This window comes from Eptatretus burgeri, chromosome 12 (assembly GCF_056783735.1).
Source record: "Eptatretus burgeri isolate ZD-2024b chromosome 12, Ebu_testis_v1, whole genome shotgun sequence".
NCBI classification, from domain to species: Eukaryota; Metazoa; Chordata; class Myxini; order Myxiniformes; family Myxinidae; genus Eptatretus; species Eptatretus burgeri.
In genome coordinates this window covers 39,558,522-39,577,920 of record NC_140972.1, presented here as the reverse complement: position 1 = coordinate 39,577,920, position 19,399 = coordinate 39,558,522, and the positions used below count along the sequence as shown (strand labels likewise).

The 19,399-nt window shown below is 40.4% G+C and overlaps 1 protein-coding gene across 12 annotated transcripts in view; it reads right to left on the bottom strand.

The window, feature by feature from the left end:
• The window catches only part of LOC147015460 (leucine-rich repeat-containing protein 49-like), a 356,628-nt gene that overhangs the window by 97,848 nt on the left and 239,381 nt on the right, over nucleotides 1-19,399 (bottom strand). For all 12 annotated transcript variants that reach the window (XM_085850233.1, XM_085850234.1, XM_085850224.1 and 9 more), the window contains 2 exons: nucleotides 10,075-10,247; nucleotides 9,411-9,533 (listed from right to left, as the gene is read on the bottom strand). In XM_085850233.1, the coding sequence (XP_085706359.1) occupies nucleotides 9,411-9,533; nucleotides 10,075-10,247 (296 nt within the window). The remainder of the gene's footprint in view (nucleotides 1-9,410; nucleotides 9,534-10,074; nucleotides 10,248-19,399) is intronic.

The window sequence follows — 19,399 nt, the reverse complement described above, 5'->3', positions numbered from 1 at the left end:
GCCCCACATGGCAAAGAGAAAAGTCCACGAGGCAAAGAGAAAAGGTCCATGAGGCAAAGGGAAAGTCCTACGTGGAAAAGAGAAAAGTCCCACGTGGCAAAGAGAAAAGTCCCACGTGGTAAAGAGAAAAGCCCTACGTGGAAAAGAGAAAAGTTTTACATGGTAAAGAGAAAAGCCCCACGTGGCAAAGACGAAAGTCCCACATGGTAAAGAAAAAAACATTGTCTGTGCTAACAACTTCACCAAATGAAACTAAATGGAATATTTTGTGATTTTGTTGTTGGCAAACCTCAGGAATTTTTCAAGATATCACATTGAAACTTACACAGCATATTTGTACACATGTGTAGTATCTACCTATAAAATCACAATGTGTATGTGTGTGTTTGTCTGTCCCTCTTCATGAGGACGATTGACCTAGGGTTTTAGAGGCCAATCTTTTAAGATGACGATGTGTTCACTCCAGTCTATTTCTCAGGATAAAAAATCTCGAAAACTATTTTTCATAAAAGAGTAATTACGTCTCTTCTCTTGGAAATGTAGACGGTGACTTGCAAACCGAGCTTCAAGGATGGTTTGCAGAAGCATTTTTTTTTTTTTAGGAACAATAAATACAAGTCATAGGAAGGTGAAATTCACTGCACATGATGTGAAACATGCTCAAGAGTAAAACGAGTGTTCATTTACGTCCGTAGGATGTCCAATAAATAAAGAAGGTATAAGCATACCTGATGCTAGGCTGAGGAATCAGACTTTGGCATGCTCACAAGACTGTACTGTTGAAATGAAACATCTCAGAAGATAAAGAAAATAAGGTCACATTTGTACGTGTAATGTTTTAAAATAACACTTTTTCTTGCTACGAAACATATCTTCAAGTCTTTTTGAATATTTTGAATAAAACAATTCCAACGAGTCATTCTTGATTGGCTTTATACTGTACTAGTTAGTATGTCTATAAAATCTGGTCAAAATGAGTCAAAAGTCAATATCAATGCCATAAAAAACATGTAAAACACCTATTAGGCAGCAATTAGAAAATGGATCAACCAAATTTGTTACGCACAACATTCCATCATGTGAAAGCACTTGATAGATGAAATTTTCGAAATTACTAAATTGCTGTTTCCATGGCAAATATTGTTTATTTTGATTTTGCGAGTGTCGTGCTATGCACAACATATATATTTTAATCACGAACGATAGTTCTTCTTCTGAACGGACCACCATTGTCTGTCTATAAGGTAAAGATGTACCATGTGTCATGGTTCTCATCATCACTTTATGTTGAATTCCCATTTCTACCAATACACACTCCAAAAAAATTGCTTATTTGAGGTGACACATCGACAAACTCGTTGGAGACAGGTACCCTGCTAATGTTTATTAAACCTGTACCATGAGGTTGGGGTGCTAAATGGAAATATAAATTAAGGGATTAAAGAAAAGGGGGACAAATCGGAGAAGGAAGGGAGAGTAAGTGAGTGTTGGAGGAGTGGGGAAACAGGGAATAGAGGTAAGGAAGACAAATATATGATGAAGAGGAGGGGAAGGACAGGGCATGTATGAAGTAGATAGTTAAAATGGAAGGTGGGGGTTAAAAAAAATGCTGCCATTATTGCATACATAATAAACAGATGACTCCCAAGATGAATTCCCAAAAATCAAACCAAGATTTCATATTGGACAATGCTTCAATCCACCACCCTAGATTTTTGCAGTATTCAAAAGGAAAACAAAAGAAAACAGAAAAGGAGAATAAACACAAGACTCAGTGGCATAATGGTTCGAGCATCTGCTCTGATTCTGGGATATCGGCAGTCGAACTCCGACCTTGGCCGAGTCATCCCAAAGACTTTGAAAATGGCACATGCTGCTTCCTTGCTTGATGCTCAGCATTTAAAGGATATAACATGGGCATACCCCATAGGTTGGCTTTGGTGGAGAAAGGAAATTCCTCCTAAGTTGCCCTGCTGAGTGTGGAGAGAACAGTGACGTCATAAATATGGTGCTGCTGGTGCCCATAGTACTCCAGGAAGTTACATTACTTCCCTGAGCCCAACAGCTGTGTTTGTGTGAAATCAAGCCTGGGGTTGTCTCATGACTTGTCTGCACATGTGTGCATGATTTGTTTTGCTGCTCCTCCATGAGCCTTCGACCCTGAAAAAAAAGAAGCAGATGAGGCAAGTGGTCTTGTTAAATTTGTTTGCTCAAACAGAAATGCGGTTGCACTTGCTGAAAAATTATTCCGATGCAGCTGTGCAATGACCTTGCTTAATGTTACATTCTCAAGCCTTCAAATCTCAGCATTCTGCCATAAGAACCCGGTTTTCATGATGCAGAGCATTTCCTCTATCCATCGAAAATGCTCGCACCAAAAGCCACCACTGAGAAAGACAAGTATGTACAACAGTTTTGCTAATGACATGTTGTAAGTCAGAGCTCTCTGAATTCCACTTTACATCAAAAACGGATTCTTAAGTTGCTAGGAAATATTGAGAAGGAAAAGTAAGGATCAGCATCGGCACCTAGCTCAAATCAACACAAGTTCTTATTTGAAACATCCGTCAGATATCTGTCATAAGTCACAGATCAATCGTGCAAATGATGGTGAAATATATTGATGAGATAAAGTGAAAATTTTTCTTGGAATACTGTTTGTAGAAATATTCACCTTGGGAAACAAACATACAATGTGTGAAACCATGCAAACAAATTCAAAGAGGACAGAAAACAGTCCCAAAGAACAAGAACAATCTCATAACGCGATGAAGCTATTAAAATGGCATTACTCCAATTCCACATGTACGTAACTTTCTGAAAACAGGTACGTCAATATTTGGCCAAATACAGTATCATTCATCATATGGCCTGAAACACCAAATGAGAGCAAATGTTAATGAACAAAACGTTTTGGCAGGAATAGTGAGAGATTAAGGCAAGGTAAATTTAGAGATCCAACTTCGCTGATGTAACACACATGTTTGGCAAGATATCAGAAAGCAAAAGGGATATTTTTACAGCAGATGTTAACAACACCATTCCAGTCACATCTGGTGACACAAAACTAGTTTTTACAGACTACGATACGTCATCAAATCCATTGTGTGACAATACTATCAAAGAAAAAACACACCTCATTTGATTTGTATTCGCAATTTCAACATCAAACTCGGAGCCAATTTTTTTTTTCCACCCATCACACGCAGCTGTTTAAAACAATAATGTTTGTGAACATCTCCCTGAAATGTCAATTTTAATGTAATGTTGTTTTTTGGTGAAAGCGACTCAAGGTTTCTGGGTTGTATATACAGTAGTATGTAATGTAGTCGGTCATCACACTGACTCCAACCTGCCGATTCCTGAAAAAATCCCGATATCGGCCAAGTGTGTGTGTGTGTGTGTGTGTGTGTGTGTGTGTGTGTGTGTGTGTGTGTGTGTGTGTGTGTGTGTGTGTGTGTGTGTGTGTGTGTGTGTGTGTGCGTGTGTGTGTGTGTGTGTGTGTGTGTGTGATGGGTACCTACATATGCAGGTTTCAGAATGTGGAATGGAGTGTGTCCAGGGCAGGCTCAAAGCATCCATCTTCATTTCGGCAATGGATCACGATTCATGGACCAAGCTGTGAAGTTTTCTGTTCTCAAAGTTTGGTGCTGAGTGCTCTCTTCAAGATCGTTACTGAGTCCCGGACAGCTTCCAAACTGTAGTTCAGTTGTAATAATATTCCCAGGGAGGGTTTTTTGCTCACCTGTAATTGTAGTTCAGGGGAGCTTATGGAGTGAGTTCAGGGAGTTCAGGAGTGAGTCACCCATCCATCACCAAATACTTGCAACTTCTTCTCAGAAACTACACATACGATTTAAATTAAATTTGACCACAACCTTCATCACCCGTGATGGCATTAAAAAAGGGGGTCTGAATGGGTCCATAGAGGGAGTTTATGAGGTGGGGGTGGGGGTGGGCTACCTCCCCAAAGAGTTATTTGCTTTCTTTTCAGAAACAATACAATTCCGATGAAACTTCATGACAATATTCATCACCCATGACGTACCACATCGGAGGATAGAGAGCGAGAGAGAGAGAGAGAGAGAGAGAGAGAGAGAGAGAGAGAGAGAGAGAGAGAGAGAGAGAGAGAGAGAGAGAGAGAGAGAGAGAGAGAGAGAGAGAGAGAGAGACAGAGACAGAGACAGACAGAGAAACAGAGACAGAGACAGACAGAAAAACAGAACAGAGACAGACAGAGAAACAGAGACAGAGACAGACAGAAAAACAGAGACAGAGACAGACAGGGAAACAGAGACAGAGAGAGAGAGAGAGAGAGAGAGAGAGAGAGAGAGAGAGAGAGAGAGAGAGAGAGAGAGAGAGAGAGAGAGAGAGAGAGAGAGAGAGATATATATATATATATATATATATATATATATATATATATATATATATATATATATATATATATATATATATATATATATATATATATATATATATATATATATATATATATATATATATATATATATATATATATATATATATATATATATATATATATATATATATAGGTAGGGTAGTCAGCACAAAGAATATGTTATGCTTAATGGACAACACACACTCACACACACACACACACACACACACACACACACACACACACACACACACACTCACACACCTGCTTGGCCGATATCGGGAATTTTTGGGGAATCGGCAGGATGAAGTCAATGTGATTACTAACTACATTACTTCCTGTATACAACCCAGAAACGTTGAGTAGCTTTCCCCGAAAAACAACATTGCATTTTTGTAGACGCTTCAGCGATATGTTAAAACACATGATTCTTTACTATCAACAAGCACGTTCGGCAAGTGGCTTAAGCACTCATGTAAGCAATCCAATTAAATGGTTGATAAGAAATGATTGGCCAGGCTGTTGCTGCATATCATAAAGGATCTCTTTAACTTCAAAGCCCATCTTCATCGCACACGCAGCGGTTAAAGAAATAAAATGAATTCATTCACATAATGACTTTATCCGCAAAAGAGTTGCAGCTTAACATTGCAGATAATCCGCCATTTTGCCTGTTCATCTGTGCACATGTCACGTCGTACATCGGTTCGGCATCCACGCAAACATTATAACTTTTTTTTAAAAATGTGTCTTTTTTTACCAGATTTGCTTTGATCCCATGGAAAGCACCACGCGAAACCTCCAAAAATATAGATGCAGATTTGCAGACGCTATGGAGAGGCAATCCCTTGAGGGATAGGGCATGAGGTCTTGCAATGAATGCATTAAATCATAAAGCTCAATGAAGCTGGTTCATTTTGTTATGTTCCTAAATTTTTTGTTCACTCAATATATTTCTCCAAACAGGAGCAAAAGATAAGTTTAATGCTTTGAAATTTCACATTCTATTGTGTATGTATGGAGGTGGGAACATAGCCTTGCTTACTTGAAGTAAAAATGAAAATCGGCTTCATTATAAGACTCGTTATTTCTTTGAATTATCAGATTTCACAATAGATTTCGACAGTTATTTCGTCCAGACAATATCTGATTCTCAAAACCGAATTAATATTTCAATTATGTACTTTAATTAATCCTTGAGAGTCGATCGTGGAAAATCGTATCATATCATGCATGAAATCGCTCCAAGCTCCAAATTTGAAAACTTATCTTACTTACAAAAGCGATATATACAAGGATTCATAGCTATGATGAACAGCCATTTAATATGAGTGAGGAAAGTGAAAAAAAAAACTTTATCATTAAGAAATCGTTGCAGCCTGGTCCAATACAAGTCAAATCATGGTTGAGCAGGCCAAAAGATATGGCAGCTTCAGACCACAGCGAGGTTACCCAGGAAATGCCTTAAGATTCAGAGAGAGAGGTGGCCGAGGATCGCTTGTTGAAGGATGTAATTAAATAATGCCGTTAAATATCTTCAAAAGGGGTGTTTTAATTAACCTAAACAGCCAATTTTCACTCTACATTGGAGTTCCTTACTTGCACTTCCTTGGAGTTTTCTTATGCACGCAAAGTATGCATGCAAAGTTTCAGGCAGCGAGGTTTTATGGTTTTGGAGTTGTGGAGGAGACACACACACTGACACATTGCCAAGCCTTTTGGGGTCCGAGTGGATGTCCAAAGGTGGGTGGGGGGGTTTCATAAATTTCTTAATGCAATTATGATTTTGAGTTTCCATCTGTACAAAACTGCTCCCTCTCTGTATATAAACACATTCACAGGTTCGGCATTTGCATTTTCGCCATTTACTGTATGTGGAAACATTTGCTGCTTCTTGAATATCTCAACACAATTATGATTTGGATTTTATACCCATACGAAGCTGCTGTCTCTTGGCACGTAAACTCATTTGCAGAAGCATTAGCAGTTTCACCATTTTAATTTTTTGAGTCTACCTTGTCGAGGCTCGTGTGAGAGCTAACACACAACGCACAGCAAGGGGGGCATGAGACAAGAGGGGCAGGAGTGGGAAGGACAAAACAGTGGGGAACAGAGACATTAGGAGATCTGTGGAAGGGAGAGGGATGTGGCAGGGAACATGGGGAACACAAGATGGACATTACAGGGACTTTCAGGAAGGAAAGCAGGGAATTTGAAGGAGGTTGGCTTGGGTGGATTATCGGGGGTGTAAAAGATCGAGGATTTGGATGGGGGATGACAAGAGGTGGTGGTGAACAGCTGTTTTGAAGGCCTGGAGGGAAGAATGTGATTGAATCGAGTGAGGGAGTTTATTCCAAATGCGGGAAAAAAGAGAAATGAAAGAGTGAAGGTGAGCAGTGATTCGTGATTTTGGAAGTATTACCAGAAGGGGGTTGTTGGCTGACCTTGAGCGCCCTGCGGAAATGTGGTGGGGACAAATAGCAGAGAGAGCAGGGGGGGCAAGGCTGGAGAAGAGAGGGCAGAAGACAGAAAGACCACCGACCAGCCTGCGGTGATTGAGTGAGAGGCCCAAAGACTCAGCCTCATTGCGGGAGATGCAATGATCCGAAATGCTTTGGTTTCCACAGAGTAAAGCCGAGAAAGGTGGGAGGCAGGAGCACCAGCCCAGAGGGGAGAGCAGTACTCCATCAGGCTGCGGAGAAAAGCTTTGTAAGTGGTCAGGAGCTCAGGTGGGCCGAGGAAGGACTTTGCACGACGGAGGATTCCCAGTCGGCGAGTGGCTTTGGAGGCGAGGTTTGAAATGTGGCTTTCCCAGGAAAGGTCATGGCAGATAGTGAGACCCAGAAGCTTGAAAGAAAGGACTTCTTCCAGAGTATTGTTGACAAAGTGGATGGTGGGGTTTTCTAAACGGTCCTTTCGGAGTGACATAGTGAGAGTGTGAGATTTGTCCGGATTGAAAGACATATTCCACGTGTTGGACCAGTTTGTGATTTTATCCAGATCAGCAGTGAGCGAAGAAGCTGCTGCTAGCCAGTCTGAGGGATGACCGATGGTACGGCAGAGGGTAGAGTCATCAGCAAAGAGATATAGAGGATTTTCCAGAGAGTCGGAGAGATCATTGATGAAAACCAGAAAAGGAACAGGGCCCAGAACCCTACCTTGAGAAACTCCAGCCTGGACAGGAAGAGGGTATGAAAGAATTCCATTTAGGGCCACACGTTAACTGCGACAGGAGAGGATGTCTGCGAGCCATGAGTGGAGATGGTCTTGGATACCATAGGAAGAGAGTTTGGTGAGCAGGGCAGGGTGCCAGACTGTGTCAAAAGCACGTGATATGTCCAGGGATACAGCTCGGATTTCCTGTCTGGCATTGAGGACCTCCATCCATTGTTGGGAGAGCAGAAGCAGCATATCCATGGTAGAGTGACCTGGTCTGAAACCAAATTGATGACCAAAAATCAAGCCATTGGAGAAGAGGAAGGATTTAATGTCTGAAGCGATGATGGATTCCATAACCTTGCTGATGATTGGGAGAAGGCTGATTGGTCTGTCGTTGCAGGGATCTGTTTTTTCACCTTTTTTTATGCAGAGCAGTAATGTTTGCTGATTTCCAAGCAGATGGCAGATGACCTTGAGCAAATGAGAGGGTGAATAGAACAGAGAGAGGGTGAGCAAGAGCAGAAGAGCAGGTTTTTAGGACACGTGGGCTGATGCCGTCTGGACCGGTTGCAGAATCTGAGTCGAGGTTTGACAGCAAGCTGTCCATCTTGTCAGGAAAAAAGGACAGAGTCTAGGAAGAGTTGGGTGCCACTGGGTAAGGTGGGTAGAGAAAGTGATGGGTTTTGGACACAAGATTTTGCTGCAAACACCGAGTTTAGACATTCAGCCTTTTCACATGCGGTATCAGCAGTGGGGCCATTTGAGGTAAGGGAGGGGATGGAGGGGGAACATACACCAGAAACTGATTTGATTTTATGCCACCAGGATTTTGAGGAGGGAGAGAGGTTTGAGAGTTCAGACTTGAGATTAGAAAGATGTTTTCTGGCTTTCCCATGAGGGTAGATACACACTTGTTCCAAGCTTTATGGAAGGAACTGAGATTGCCCTTTATGGAAGGAACTGAGATTTTCTGCACAATAAAAGCATTCGCTGGTTCGGAAATATCTCAATACAATTGTGATTTTGCGTTTGCACCGGAAAAACTCTGATCTTTCTCTGCGTGTAAACACATTCGCGGTTTTGTCAATTTCTCAATACAATTGAGATTCTCGGTTTCCACCTATCAGATGCTACAATTTTTCACTCACATTCGTGGATTCGGCATTGACAGTCTCGCCGGTGACCGCATCTGGAAATATTACCCACCTTCTGGTGGGGTAAACTCCAGTTTTTTGCCCAAGTCTTCACAAACAGACTGTCGATGCCTGATGTTTGACTGTAGGTGGCACAGAAATGTGGAATTTATAGTTCATTGGTTTGGCATATATGAACAGGCTGGTCATGCCTGACGTTTGAGTGAAGGTGTCACAATAATGTGGAATTTATTGGTTCATGGTTTGACATTTGCCGTTTCGGCATTGTCTGTTTGCTTTTGGGCTTCACATGGGTAACTTCACACGGGTAATTCGCCAGTATGTAATATATGGGTTGAAATTTCTTCATTTCCTTTCAATGAGGATTTTTTTGTCATTTAAATAATTAAAATATATGTGGGGTGCAAAAGGTCTTGTAACTTCCTAAATTTTTGTCTCCTCATGTGGTGAAGTGGTTTATTTGACTGGTGAGGCCTCCACATACTGACTATATCTCCATCCAAAAGAATGCTATGTGCGAAAAGTCTAAAGATAAAAGGATGACATTTTCCTTTTAACTTCCCCTTTGTGCTGCCAAGCATGTGTTTGGCACCAATTAATACCATGATTCTCTCACCTTCACCTGTGCTTAGCACTGGCATGAACTGTGGAGCCTGCATTGCTGTCAATGAGAGTATACCAGTGCACACACACACCTTGTTGTGTATGATGCTTCACTGGAATCACTGGCCGAGTTGCTCACTGCATCTTGTCGAGGGCTATCTGTGTTGTCCTTGCCTTTTACGCCAATCTTCACAGCAGCTTGACCATCCCTGAAGCTGCACAAACAACAGCACCATGCAGTCACCACCTGGATTTCCCATAAGAGTGAGTACCGGTGCATAGCCCAGCCAATCAGCCACTACAAAATTCATTGAAACACATTTCTGAGCTCTATCAAAAACATATTGCAAATGTAGGATGTATTAACACTGAACTGCAAGAGGGTGTTTGAGCAATGATGGAAAGAAAATAATGCAACCAACGTGCAAAATCAGTTTATGCACAGGACGATGATGTACAACTCAATAACTAAACAGTCAATATAAGTTTACATCAGCAAAATGCAGAGTTTCAATTAAGTTTGAGGTTTAATAAAATTTTCAAATTCAACAATTGGTAACAAATGTTTTTCATTAGCAAACAAGGGTGGATGACAAAACAAAAATTAGAGCATGGTGAAGGAGAGGGATTGAAGGAAGCTTACTTTACAGCTGTTGGTATTTCATCAGCTAAACAGAAACAACTGTGTTATTCTGACAGGAAATGGTGGGAAAATTATTTAAAGCTCTCAAATGGCTTCAGTGTCTCCTCACCCACCTGAGTAGATCTGCCCTCACTTCAGCTACTGACAGGCCAAGAGAAGCAGGATATGCCTGGAGGTTCTTTGCAACCTGTCTCTGTCTTTCCAATGCTGGCAGCTGTTCCATCGCTTCCTGCATCGTTTGCTCCCACCATTGGGTGATGGTCCTGAGGGCCTGTTGCCGCTTCTCCTAAAGAGATGAGTACATTCATGTGTGCTGTCCACCACCACATGCAAAGTCATTTACAAAATGTCAGAAAATCTGCCAGGAAAAAAATAATAATAATAAACTGCCTGCCAGTTTATCATTGCTGAGTAGTGTTTGTAAGTTCATGCATATAGGTTGTTTTGCTGTTGGCATTTGATCAGCGAGCAGTACCATTGGTATTACTGCTTAGTTCATAAAATTCCATCGATTATAAAATTTTCTGCTCAAGTTCAGCTAAAAGTCAAGACATGCTTATGTCCATCCATCCATTGGGACCATACACTGTGCAAAGCGTCGGCGCCGCCTAAGCAGTCTCCTTGGCTATTGGGCACAATCCTGGATGGGTCATCACTCCAACACAGGATACCAACAAGCTGGCACTCATTTTGCCGACTTCGGAAGGATGGCAGGTAGAGTAAACCCCACCTGGTGTTAATTCAACAGCCGAGTGGGATTTGAACTCAGGATCCTAGGATCCCAAGCCCACAACCATAACCCTAAAGCCAACACTAGGCAAACATGCTAATGTAATGCCAGGAAAGTGATTAAGATTACTTTTACACAAGGATATACAAGGAAATTCAACAGAGGAGGCCATTAGACTAATCAAGCCTGCAAAACCAGACCAATATCTAAGTATTACCCAATGCCTGCTATTTCTAGATACGTATCTAACTCAATGTAAAAAAAAGACTATCTACTGGTTCTGCTGTCACTACCTATCTGGTGAGACTATTCCATGCATTTACTACTCTCGTATGTGAAAGACCTCTGCCTTACTACCATCCTAACTCTCTTCTACTTTACTCTGAAACTCTAGCCCCTGCTCCGATCAGTGTCCATTCTGCTGAAAAACTCATCTACACTTATGTTGTCAATACCATTCATTATCATAAACACCTCTACCAGACCCTTGCAATCACCTCCTTTCTCATGAAAAAAAGTTATCTCTCCTTCAACCACTCCTCATAGCTGAGTCAAGCTAGACCCAGGATCAATGTAGTTGCTGTATGCAGAACCCTCTTTTATTTATGTCAGCTTTGTCTTTCTTTAGTTGTGGCAACCAAAACAATATAATATTCCAGATAAGGCCTCACTAAATTCCTGTACAGAGTTGACAATACCTCTTTTAATTAATAATTTAACCCCCCCCCCCCCAAAAAACCTAAAATCCAATCAGTTTACCTATGGCTGTCTGGCACTGTGCTGTCTGCTTAGCCCCCACATCAATTACCACCCCCCATCCATCTCCTGTGTCACACACTCCAATATTTCCCCTTGCATTATGTGGTTGGCTGTATGTATGCCTGGTGTTGGTTTAATTGTTTGGGTGGTAGGCTTGGGATCCTGGGATCCTGAGTTAAAATCCCACTTGCTGTTGAATTAATACCAGGTGGGGTTGACTCTGCCTGTCATCCTTCCGAGGTCAGCAAAATGAGTGTCAGCATGCTGATATACTGTCGGAGTTACGACCCATCCAGGATTGTGTCCAATAGCCAAGGAGACTGCTTCGGCAGCACCAAAGCTCTGCACAGAGTATGGTCCTGTTGGATGGATTAGGTAGTTCCTATTATTCTTACCAATTCCCAGCACCTTACATTTCCTTATATTAAACTGCACCTGCCAATCGTTTTCCCAATCCATACATAATCCTGACTTCCCTGAATCTGTTGGACAGCTGGCCTGACCCCACCCACAATTGTAACCTGAAAAAACAAACAAACATACCTCTGCTATTTTGGTGTTATGGTCAGCTAAAGACATTTTCAGAAGTATCATATTCACAATCACTCTACCCTCCCGACAAGTTTTCCGTTAAGTGTAAAACAACCTAAGTGACTGTTGAAAGGATCATAAGTAATGAAAGGTTGGAGCCGATAGGTGTCATGTGCCTTTTGAAGGTGACAACATGTATAGGCATCAGGCTTCAGGGCTTAGGAGTCTGGCCTCTGGTGTCAGCTTATATGGCCCAATGTAACTGGAATTATCCGAGCTATATAACCACAATGTATTATATATTGACATAAGAAGTTGGCATGTTTTTGCTTCAGGAACATAACCCGGGTTATATTTATTTTTGGAAGCGATTGAGGTAGTGGTCCGTTGCCTATATACCATTCAAATAAAGGGATCTATCAGAAGCACATGTTGTACTCTTGGAACAAGATGTTCTGTGGTGTGGGTACTCTGCTTGTAGTAATTATGTTAACAAGAATATACTAGAATGGTACTCTTCGTTGTTGTGATATCAACTGATATGCCTACACCCACATTATTACATCATTATAATACTTGAACCAAATTTGACTTGGATCCCTTTGGCTGTTCTTAAGTTATTGTGGTTACAAAAACCTGTCACGGATCTGACCTTTGACCTCTTAATGCCGCCATCTAATCAATTCATCTTTGCTTTATAATATATACTTTTATCAAATTTGGTCAAAATCCCATCACTGGTTCACACGTTAAATTCTATCAAAAAAATTACCCCCGTGTGGGGGTGACGGTCATCTGTATAATGTTTTTTACTATCATAACACTGGTCTGTGCCATTTCAGAGGTCTAGGTTTTCTCAACGGTTCTCATATGCTTTTTGCATGCTGAATTTAGAAATGTATCTCATTTCGCTCAATCAGGTCAAGTTTTTTTCAATTTTAAGGAAAAAAAAATAATCAAAATTTTATTTTTTGAAATGAGCATTTTTTAAATTCAAAATCAGACTTACATTGACAGAAAATGTACAAACTATAGATATAAAATGATGCACAAGTACCGTTAATGTGAAATTCAACATAAAAAAGACTAAGGAAAACAGCGACTGAAGTTGGGTGTTGCCAGAAACAACGATTTATCTATATTTTTTCTGAAATTGAAATGAAAGTAATTGAGAAGGCACTTTCTTCCACATTAAGTGTACTTGTGTGTCATTATATGTATAGTTTGTACATTTTCTGTCAATGTAAGTCTGATTTTGAATAACAAAAATGCGAATTAAAAAAACAAAAATTTTGATTTTGTTTTCCTTAAAATTGAGATAGCATAAAAACTTGACCTGATTGAGCGAAATTAGATACATTTCTGAATTCAGCATGCAAAAAACATATAAGAACCGTTGAGAAAACCTATACCTCTGAAAAAAATATTTCAAATGCAGCCCAGTGATCGATGAACCGTTGCCAGATATCTCCTAAAATGACAGACTAGATAGGTTTTGAAAATGGCAACTTTCACAACTTTCGTGACCTCGTGACCTTGACCCTGACCTCGAATCCGGGAAAAAAAATGTCGTTGGATATCACTCATCGACCTCTACCCACATACCAAATTTCATCAAGATCGGAAGTAAAAAGTTTTCTTTGTACCGGTAGTTGTTTTTGACCATCTTCCAGGTTACATGGCGGCCAAACGGGATGGAAATTCAAAAATCTGTCCAGTTAGATACAAGATAATATTTTTTACTATCATAATCAATAAACAGTTGCCGAATATCTTGTAGAATGGCAGACTAGATAGGTTTTGAAAATGGCGATTTTTATAACTTACGTAACCTCGTGACCTTGACCCTGAACAAAAGTTATATCGTTGTGCAACACTCATCGACCTCTACCCACATACTAAGTTTCATCAAGATCGGAAAGAAAAATTGTTGACGGACGGACATTTGGTCTGGCTTTATTCGGTCATCTCAGTAGAGATGCCTTAAAAAGTAGAATTTTTACCGAACAGGATCTCTGACCCTTAACCTCTTGCCCCCATAATCTAATAATTTCATCTTTGTATCATTATGCATATGAGTACCAAGTTTGACTTAGATCCCTTCAGCCATTCTTACGTTATCACAGTAACAAAAAAACTATTACGGATGGACAGACAGCCGGACGGACAACCAAAAAACATAATGCCTATGGCGACTTCATCAGCGGAGGCAAAAATAAAAATGTATAATGATCTCACGCCATTACATCTCTCCCAGATAAAGAGAGGGATTTGGAGGATAATGGCAAAATAAGTGGAAAGGGTGAGTCCCTGTGCTTCTGAGCAGATTTGTTTCATCATGTAGACAATCCAGCTTATTACCCTCACCATAGGAGAGGCTATTGCATTTGGGTCTGCTTGTCTGTCTGTTTCTTTGTCTGTTTGTCCACACATAATATGCCAATGTTGACCACAATTTTTACACGTTATCTTTTTTCAACCGAGTAGTCCTACAAGTATAAATTATGTACAAGAGAATGCAAGTACCTCTACAAAGTGTGTACAGTACAATTAGAATGCGGGTACGTTTGTAAAATACATACAATAAAACGACACAAAAGTCCTGGCGAGGGTCTGCAATCTTTGATTGCTCTTTCTCATTCCTTATTGTGATACAGACATCAGAACTATTTGTCTTCCACAATCTGCTGGTCATGCAGTGTCCCCCCAAACCCCTCCTGATTTCTTCAGTGGTATGACAAAAAAGCTGCATAACATTCCAACATGGATAACTTACCATCAATGTTCCTCCACATAATATATAACCAGCCTGTCTTCCACAAGCAATGCTTTGTTAAGCCGAAACAATAAGGCATTCCGGGGTAGAGCATATAATTCATGTGACGGTCCATAAGTGGCATGAAGCTTCAAATGCACGGATTCTTGTGCAGAACGTGCAGGTGCAGAAAAAGAAAATGGCAGTTATGCTGGAATCAAACAAATGATAATTCCTTGGAAAACAAGGCAAATGTGCTTCTTGCACTGGATGTGGTAACAGTGCAGCGAAAAATCCATTTATAATTCCTTCTGAAACTGAAGAACATTAATAAATGAATTCAAACTGGTGAACGTGCAAGGCATAACGGTAATATGGTTGTGATTAAAATGGTCCGATATCACACTGTCTGATTACACGTTATCGGCATTATCTCAAAAACTTTCTAAACGTTTCGCAGTAAATAAACTCAATCATGCAACTAAGCAAATAATCGTTTGGCATTTACATTTGGGTAGCGTGACCATGTGGTTAAATATGACTGTTCCCTTAACTCAAAGTGAGTGCTTATCATGATGTCAGACATAACATAGGCATGCCGATGGTGGCAATGTCTATATATGACTGCGTTCACGTTGAAGTAGTTGCAATTATTTAAATGTCTATGGTATATCTGCAATTATTCAAAACGAAATAGTTACAAGCGAAACCACAAGGGGGTCATGGTGGGGTCATTAGCCGACACTATCAACGCAGCATCATTGGGTTTATTAAATCAGGGGAATGATTTATATGAGAAAACAAACATTTAGTTGGAAAAAGAGACAGGAGGGTGACCAAAATTAATAGAAAAGCCATGTCTCCCCTCTGAAGCACTGAGAAACTCAAGTATCTCAAAACATTGCTTCGAGAATTATAATCAATCAGGCTTGCAGTTCAACTTACAATTTACCGTCCAATGCAAGAATGCCCCCCCCCCTTTCCCCCTTCCTTTTAGCTTTCTCCTCTGTTCTGCTCAATTTCAGTTCCATGCATTTCCTCCAACCACATTTTACGGATTGCTTTTATGTCGACAGAAAAGTAAACAACACTGTATTTTTTTTAAAGTCGCAGCAAGCATGTTGGTTTAAATGAAGGAGTGTGACATCCTTCATCTAACCCAACATGCTTGCTGCATCTAATTAAGAGCTTTAATGTGACTGACTGTTCAAGTATTATTCCTCCTTTATATTTCGTTACTGAGCAGTACCAATGAACTTGGGCTGGCAGGAATTCTTTGAGGTATGTGTGCTCGCCTTTGAGCTGTCTTGCCTGGGTTCAAATCTCAACCCAGCTATAAAATGTCACCCTGGTGTTTCATGTGCATGGCGAGCCACCATCAACGTGTACACTGTCCATTGGAAGGACATTAAGTAAGAAGACCCATCTGCCACCAATATTCATTGGTGGACGTTCGTGAAGAGTACGCGAGTTCATGTGGGCACCCTGAACAAATTAAAAAATTCCACCCAAAATCTCCCACCAACCCACACTTGCCAAGCTTGATAAGAATGCCGATGCCCCCAATGTTACTTGATGGGGATCCTCTGATCTTGCAATGGACTAAAAACAGGTTGATGATGATGATCAATGGAGTTTGTCTACTTGGAGGATAAATGAATGATGCATAAATTGCTATGATGAATAAACAGAAAATTACTTTCAAACATAATGCTGAGCGAAAGTGAGTGACTCGTAGAGTTTAACGGTCTGTGTGCCCCGCATAGCATGCTTTATATTTTGTTTGCTGGATGCATATATCTATACTCTCTGCCATTAAAAAAAAAAAGAATCAAACACATGATTATTGTTGATGTAATCCATTCATGTGATTTTTGTTGTTGGAGATAAATGCTGAATAATATTACATGCCCATTTTATTGTGACATAATTATGTAATGTTGCAATGTGGTGAATGTTTTCACATAAAGGATCTACATGGAAGTAACCAATCTCAATACCTGGTATGTCCCCCTCCAGAAGAAATCACTGCATCAATTACCAGGGAGTGTTTGCAGTACTCTGGGTGTTTGAAACTGATTGTGCAGATGGGTTGTCCGGATATATTGGTCCTAAGCGGGAGTCATTATCCTGGGACGTCCACTTCTTGTGGCATATCTGTTGTTGATCCAGTGGCTTGATGACGTCTTCTGAGGTTATAAATAGTTCCTCTCCACATTTTAAAGAGCCTTACAACATGGCTAATGGAAGATCCTGCTTGAAGATGCACAATGATTTCATTACCCCCATTTTTTGGTAGACGTGGCATTGTAATAAGTTGTTAAAGAATGTAATCAATTTGTTTTTTTAGACGATCCACAAACTGGTGTCTCAGAAAGACTTTCAAATTTGCTCAGAATGCCTCGTGTCACCTGTAAAAACCTAAGGGTGCACAAGTTACACATGTTGAACGATTATTGTATGAGGCAATTATGTGACATGGAAACTTACATTTAGGTGTTCTGCATACCCTTCGTGCCAAAAAGGCACTTGGAATTCATGTTGAAACAATCCTTCAACAATTACATGATCAATCATACATGTTACTATTTACGGCAGAGAAGTATATGTATATATATATATATATATATATATATATATATATATATATATATATATATATATATATATATATATATATATATATATATATATATATATATATATATATATATATATATATATATATATGAGGAGTGTTTAAGGTTAACATGGACTTTTCAATGTAGAAGTGCCAAAATAATTGTTGAAAAATTAAATTTTGCTGGCAAAGTACCCACCCTACAGACAATCTTGTAGCAAGCATGCAACACATTCTTCTGACGCATAGCTTTATTTGGGTGGTGTATAGGCAACTGACAGCTCTGTATAAGAAAAATAAATAACCAAGGTTATGTGCATGAAGCAAAATCATACCTACTGCTTATAATTCAAAACACCTCACTGTACTGGAAAACGTGGGGACAGGAATACTGTACTGTAAATCGAGACTCGTAATACCCTCCCCCACCTGGAGGCGGCGATACACGAGACACATTAACATCAAGAATTTCCGTCCCCATCCAAATCCCCACCCCCCCCCCCCAAGACCACCAGCAAAGATAAAAACACCTCTATTCATTAACTGGGGTTATGCTGATCCTCTGTACCAAGTCTGGATGTAATTGGGCCAGAACTGTAGGAGGAGTAGCATACCAAACAAACCCACAAACACACATACACTGGTCTATGAATTATAGTAAGGATACAATAATATTGCTTACCCCTCAGTATGTTATACAGGAAGCGACCTCAACACTGGGCAAAGTATTCTGAATAAAACCAATATTGTGACCAATATAGTCACGTGTGATGTGGGACAGAGGTGTGCTATTAAGCTGGATGTGAAGGAGAACATCAAACCAGCTAAATTAACAGGGGACTGTCTGCACAACTTGGTCATGCATGTCTTTCATGTTTAAATTGTGCAGTGAGTTCAACAATGACTGTGAATTGCTGAGCGATCTTGGCCAGTCTCACATTGAACAAACTTGCTCAAGCAAACATTAAAAGTGCTGAACAGCCTGCTTCTGTCATGTCAGTCTCTGTCATTCTGTCATTTCTGTCATTCTGCCATGTAGCCTGTTTCTGACATGGTCATTCCAGGGGTGTTCCTTTTCTTCACACAGTTTCATGAACTGTTCTCTTAACTCCAGCGTGCGCACTTCATAAATTTCAGTCCGATTTGGATGGCGATTATCCAGGGCCACCTCACCACACAAGAAACAATTCCCCTTCCATTGGAAACAATCTTCCCCCGACCGTAGTCGCTTCGCATTGTTTTCAGACGCACACTGGTCGTTACCTTCTTGCCTTCGTTTATCAGTGTACCTTTTCCGACATTCTGGGTGGACGAATTTCGTACCTGGCTCCGCTCCTTCCAGGTCACTAGTCAATACCTCGTCACCGCGAACCACAAATGCCAGAATCAAACTCTCTCGGCCTTTTTTGTACAGTTTTGCCCCACCGTCACTCAATGATTCGCGACAAATGACACACACTGACACCTCGCGACTGTCCTCATCCATACCGTGATGATTCCACTGACAAACTGCGCAAAAACATCAAAATTCTCATAAAAAAAAACTCAAACCAGCACGTGTGACCTGCTGTCACTTCTTTTTTTCTGGAAATTCCAAAATTAGTTTTGCTTTGCCCCAGTGCTTCCACTCAACTAACGCGTGATTTCCTCAAAGAAATTTCGTAATTTCCGATTCTGAGTGAAATCCAAATGCAGGAAACCGCTGAAACTTCCTCATTAAGCCGACTAATGCACAAAAACAGCCAATCTAACTATATAAAGGGGTAATATTTCCTGGAAATGAGATTTTCATATGTGGAAGTACTGCGTCCACACATCGATCCAAATCATCGACCCCTCGATTTTCAATGACCTCGGATTTTTTTCCCCACAACCGAGGACTGGGGATTTTTTTTCTGAAACAGTACTAAACCTACGGATTATAAAAAAAACGAGAATTATCTCTTTCGGAATTTTGTCCAGCAAAACATGCCCAAAGGGGTTACGCGGGCAGACTATTATGATATCATTACAATACTTGTACAGAGTTTCATTGAAATTTCT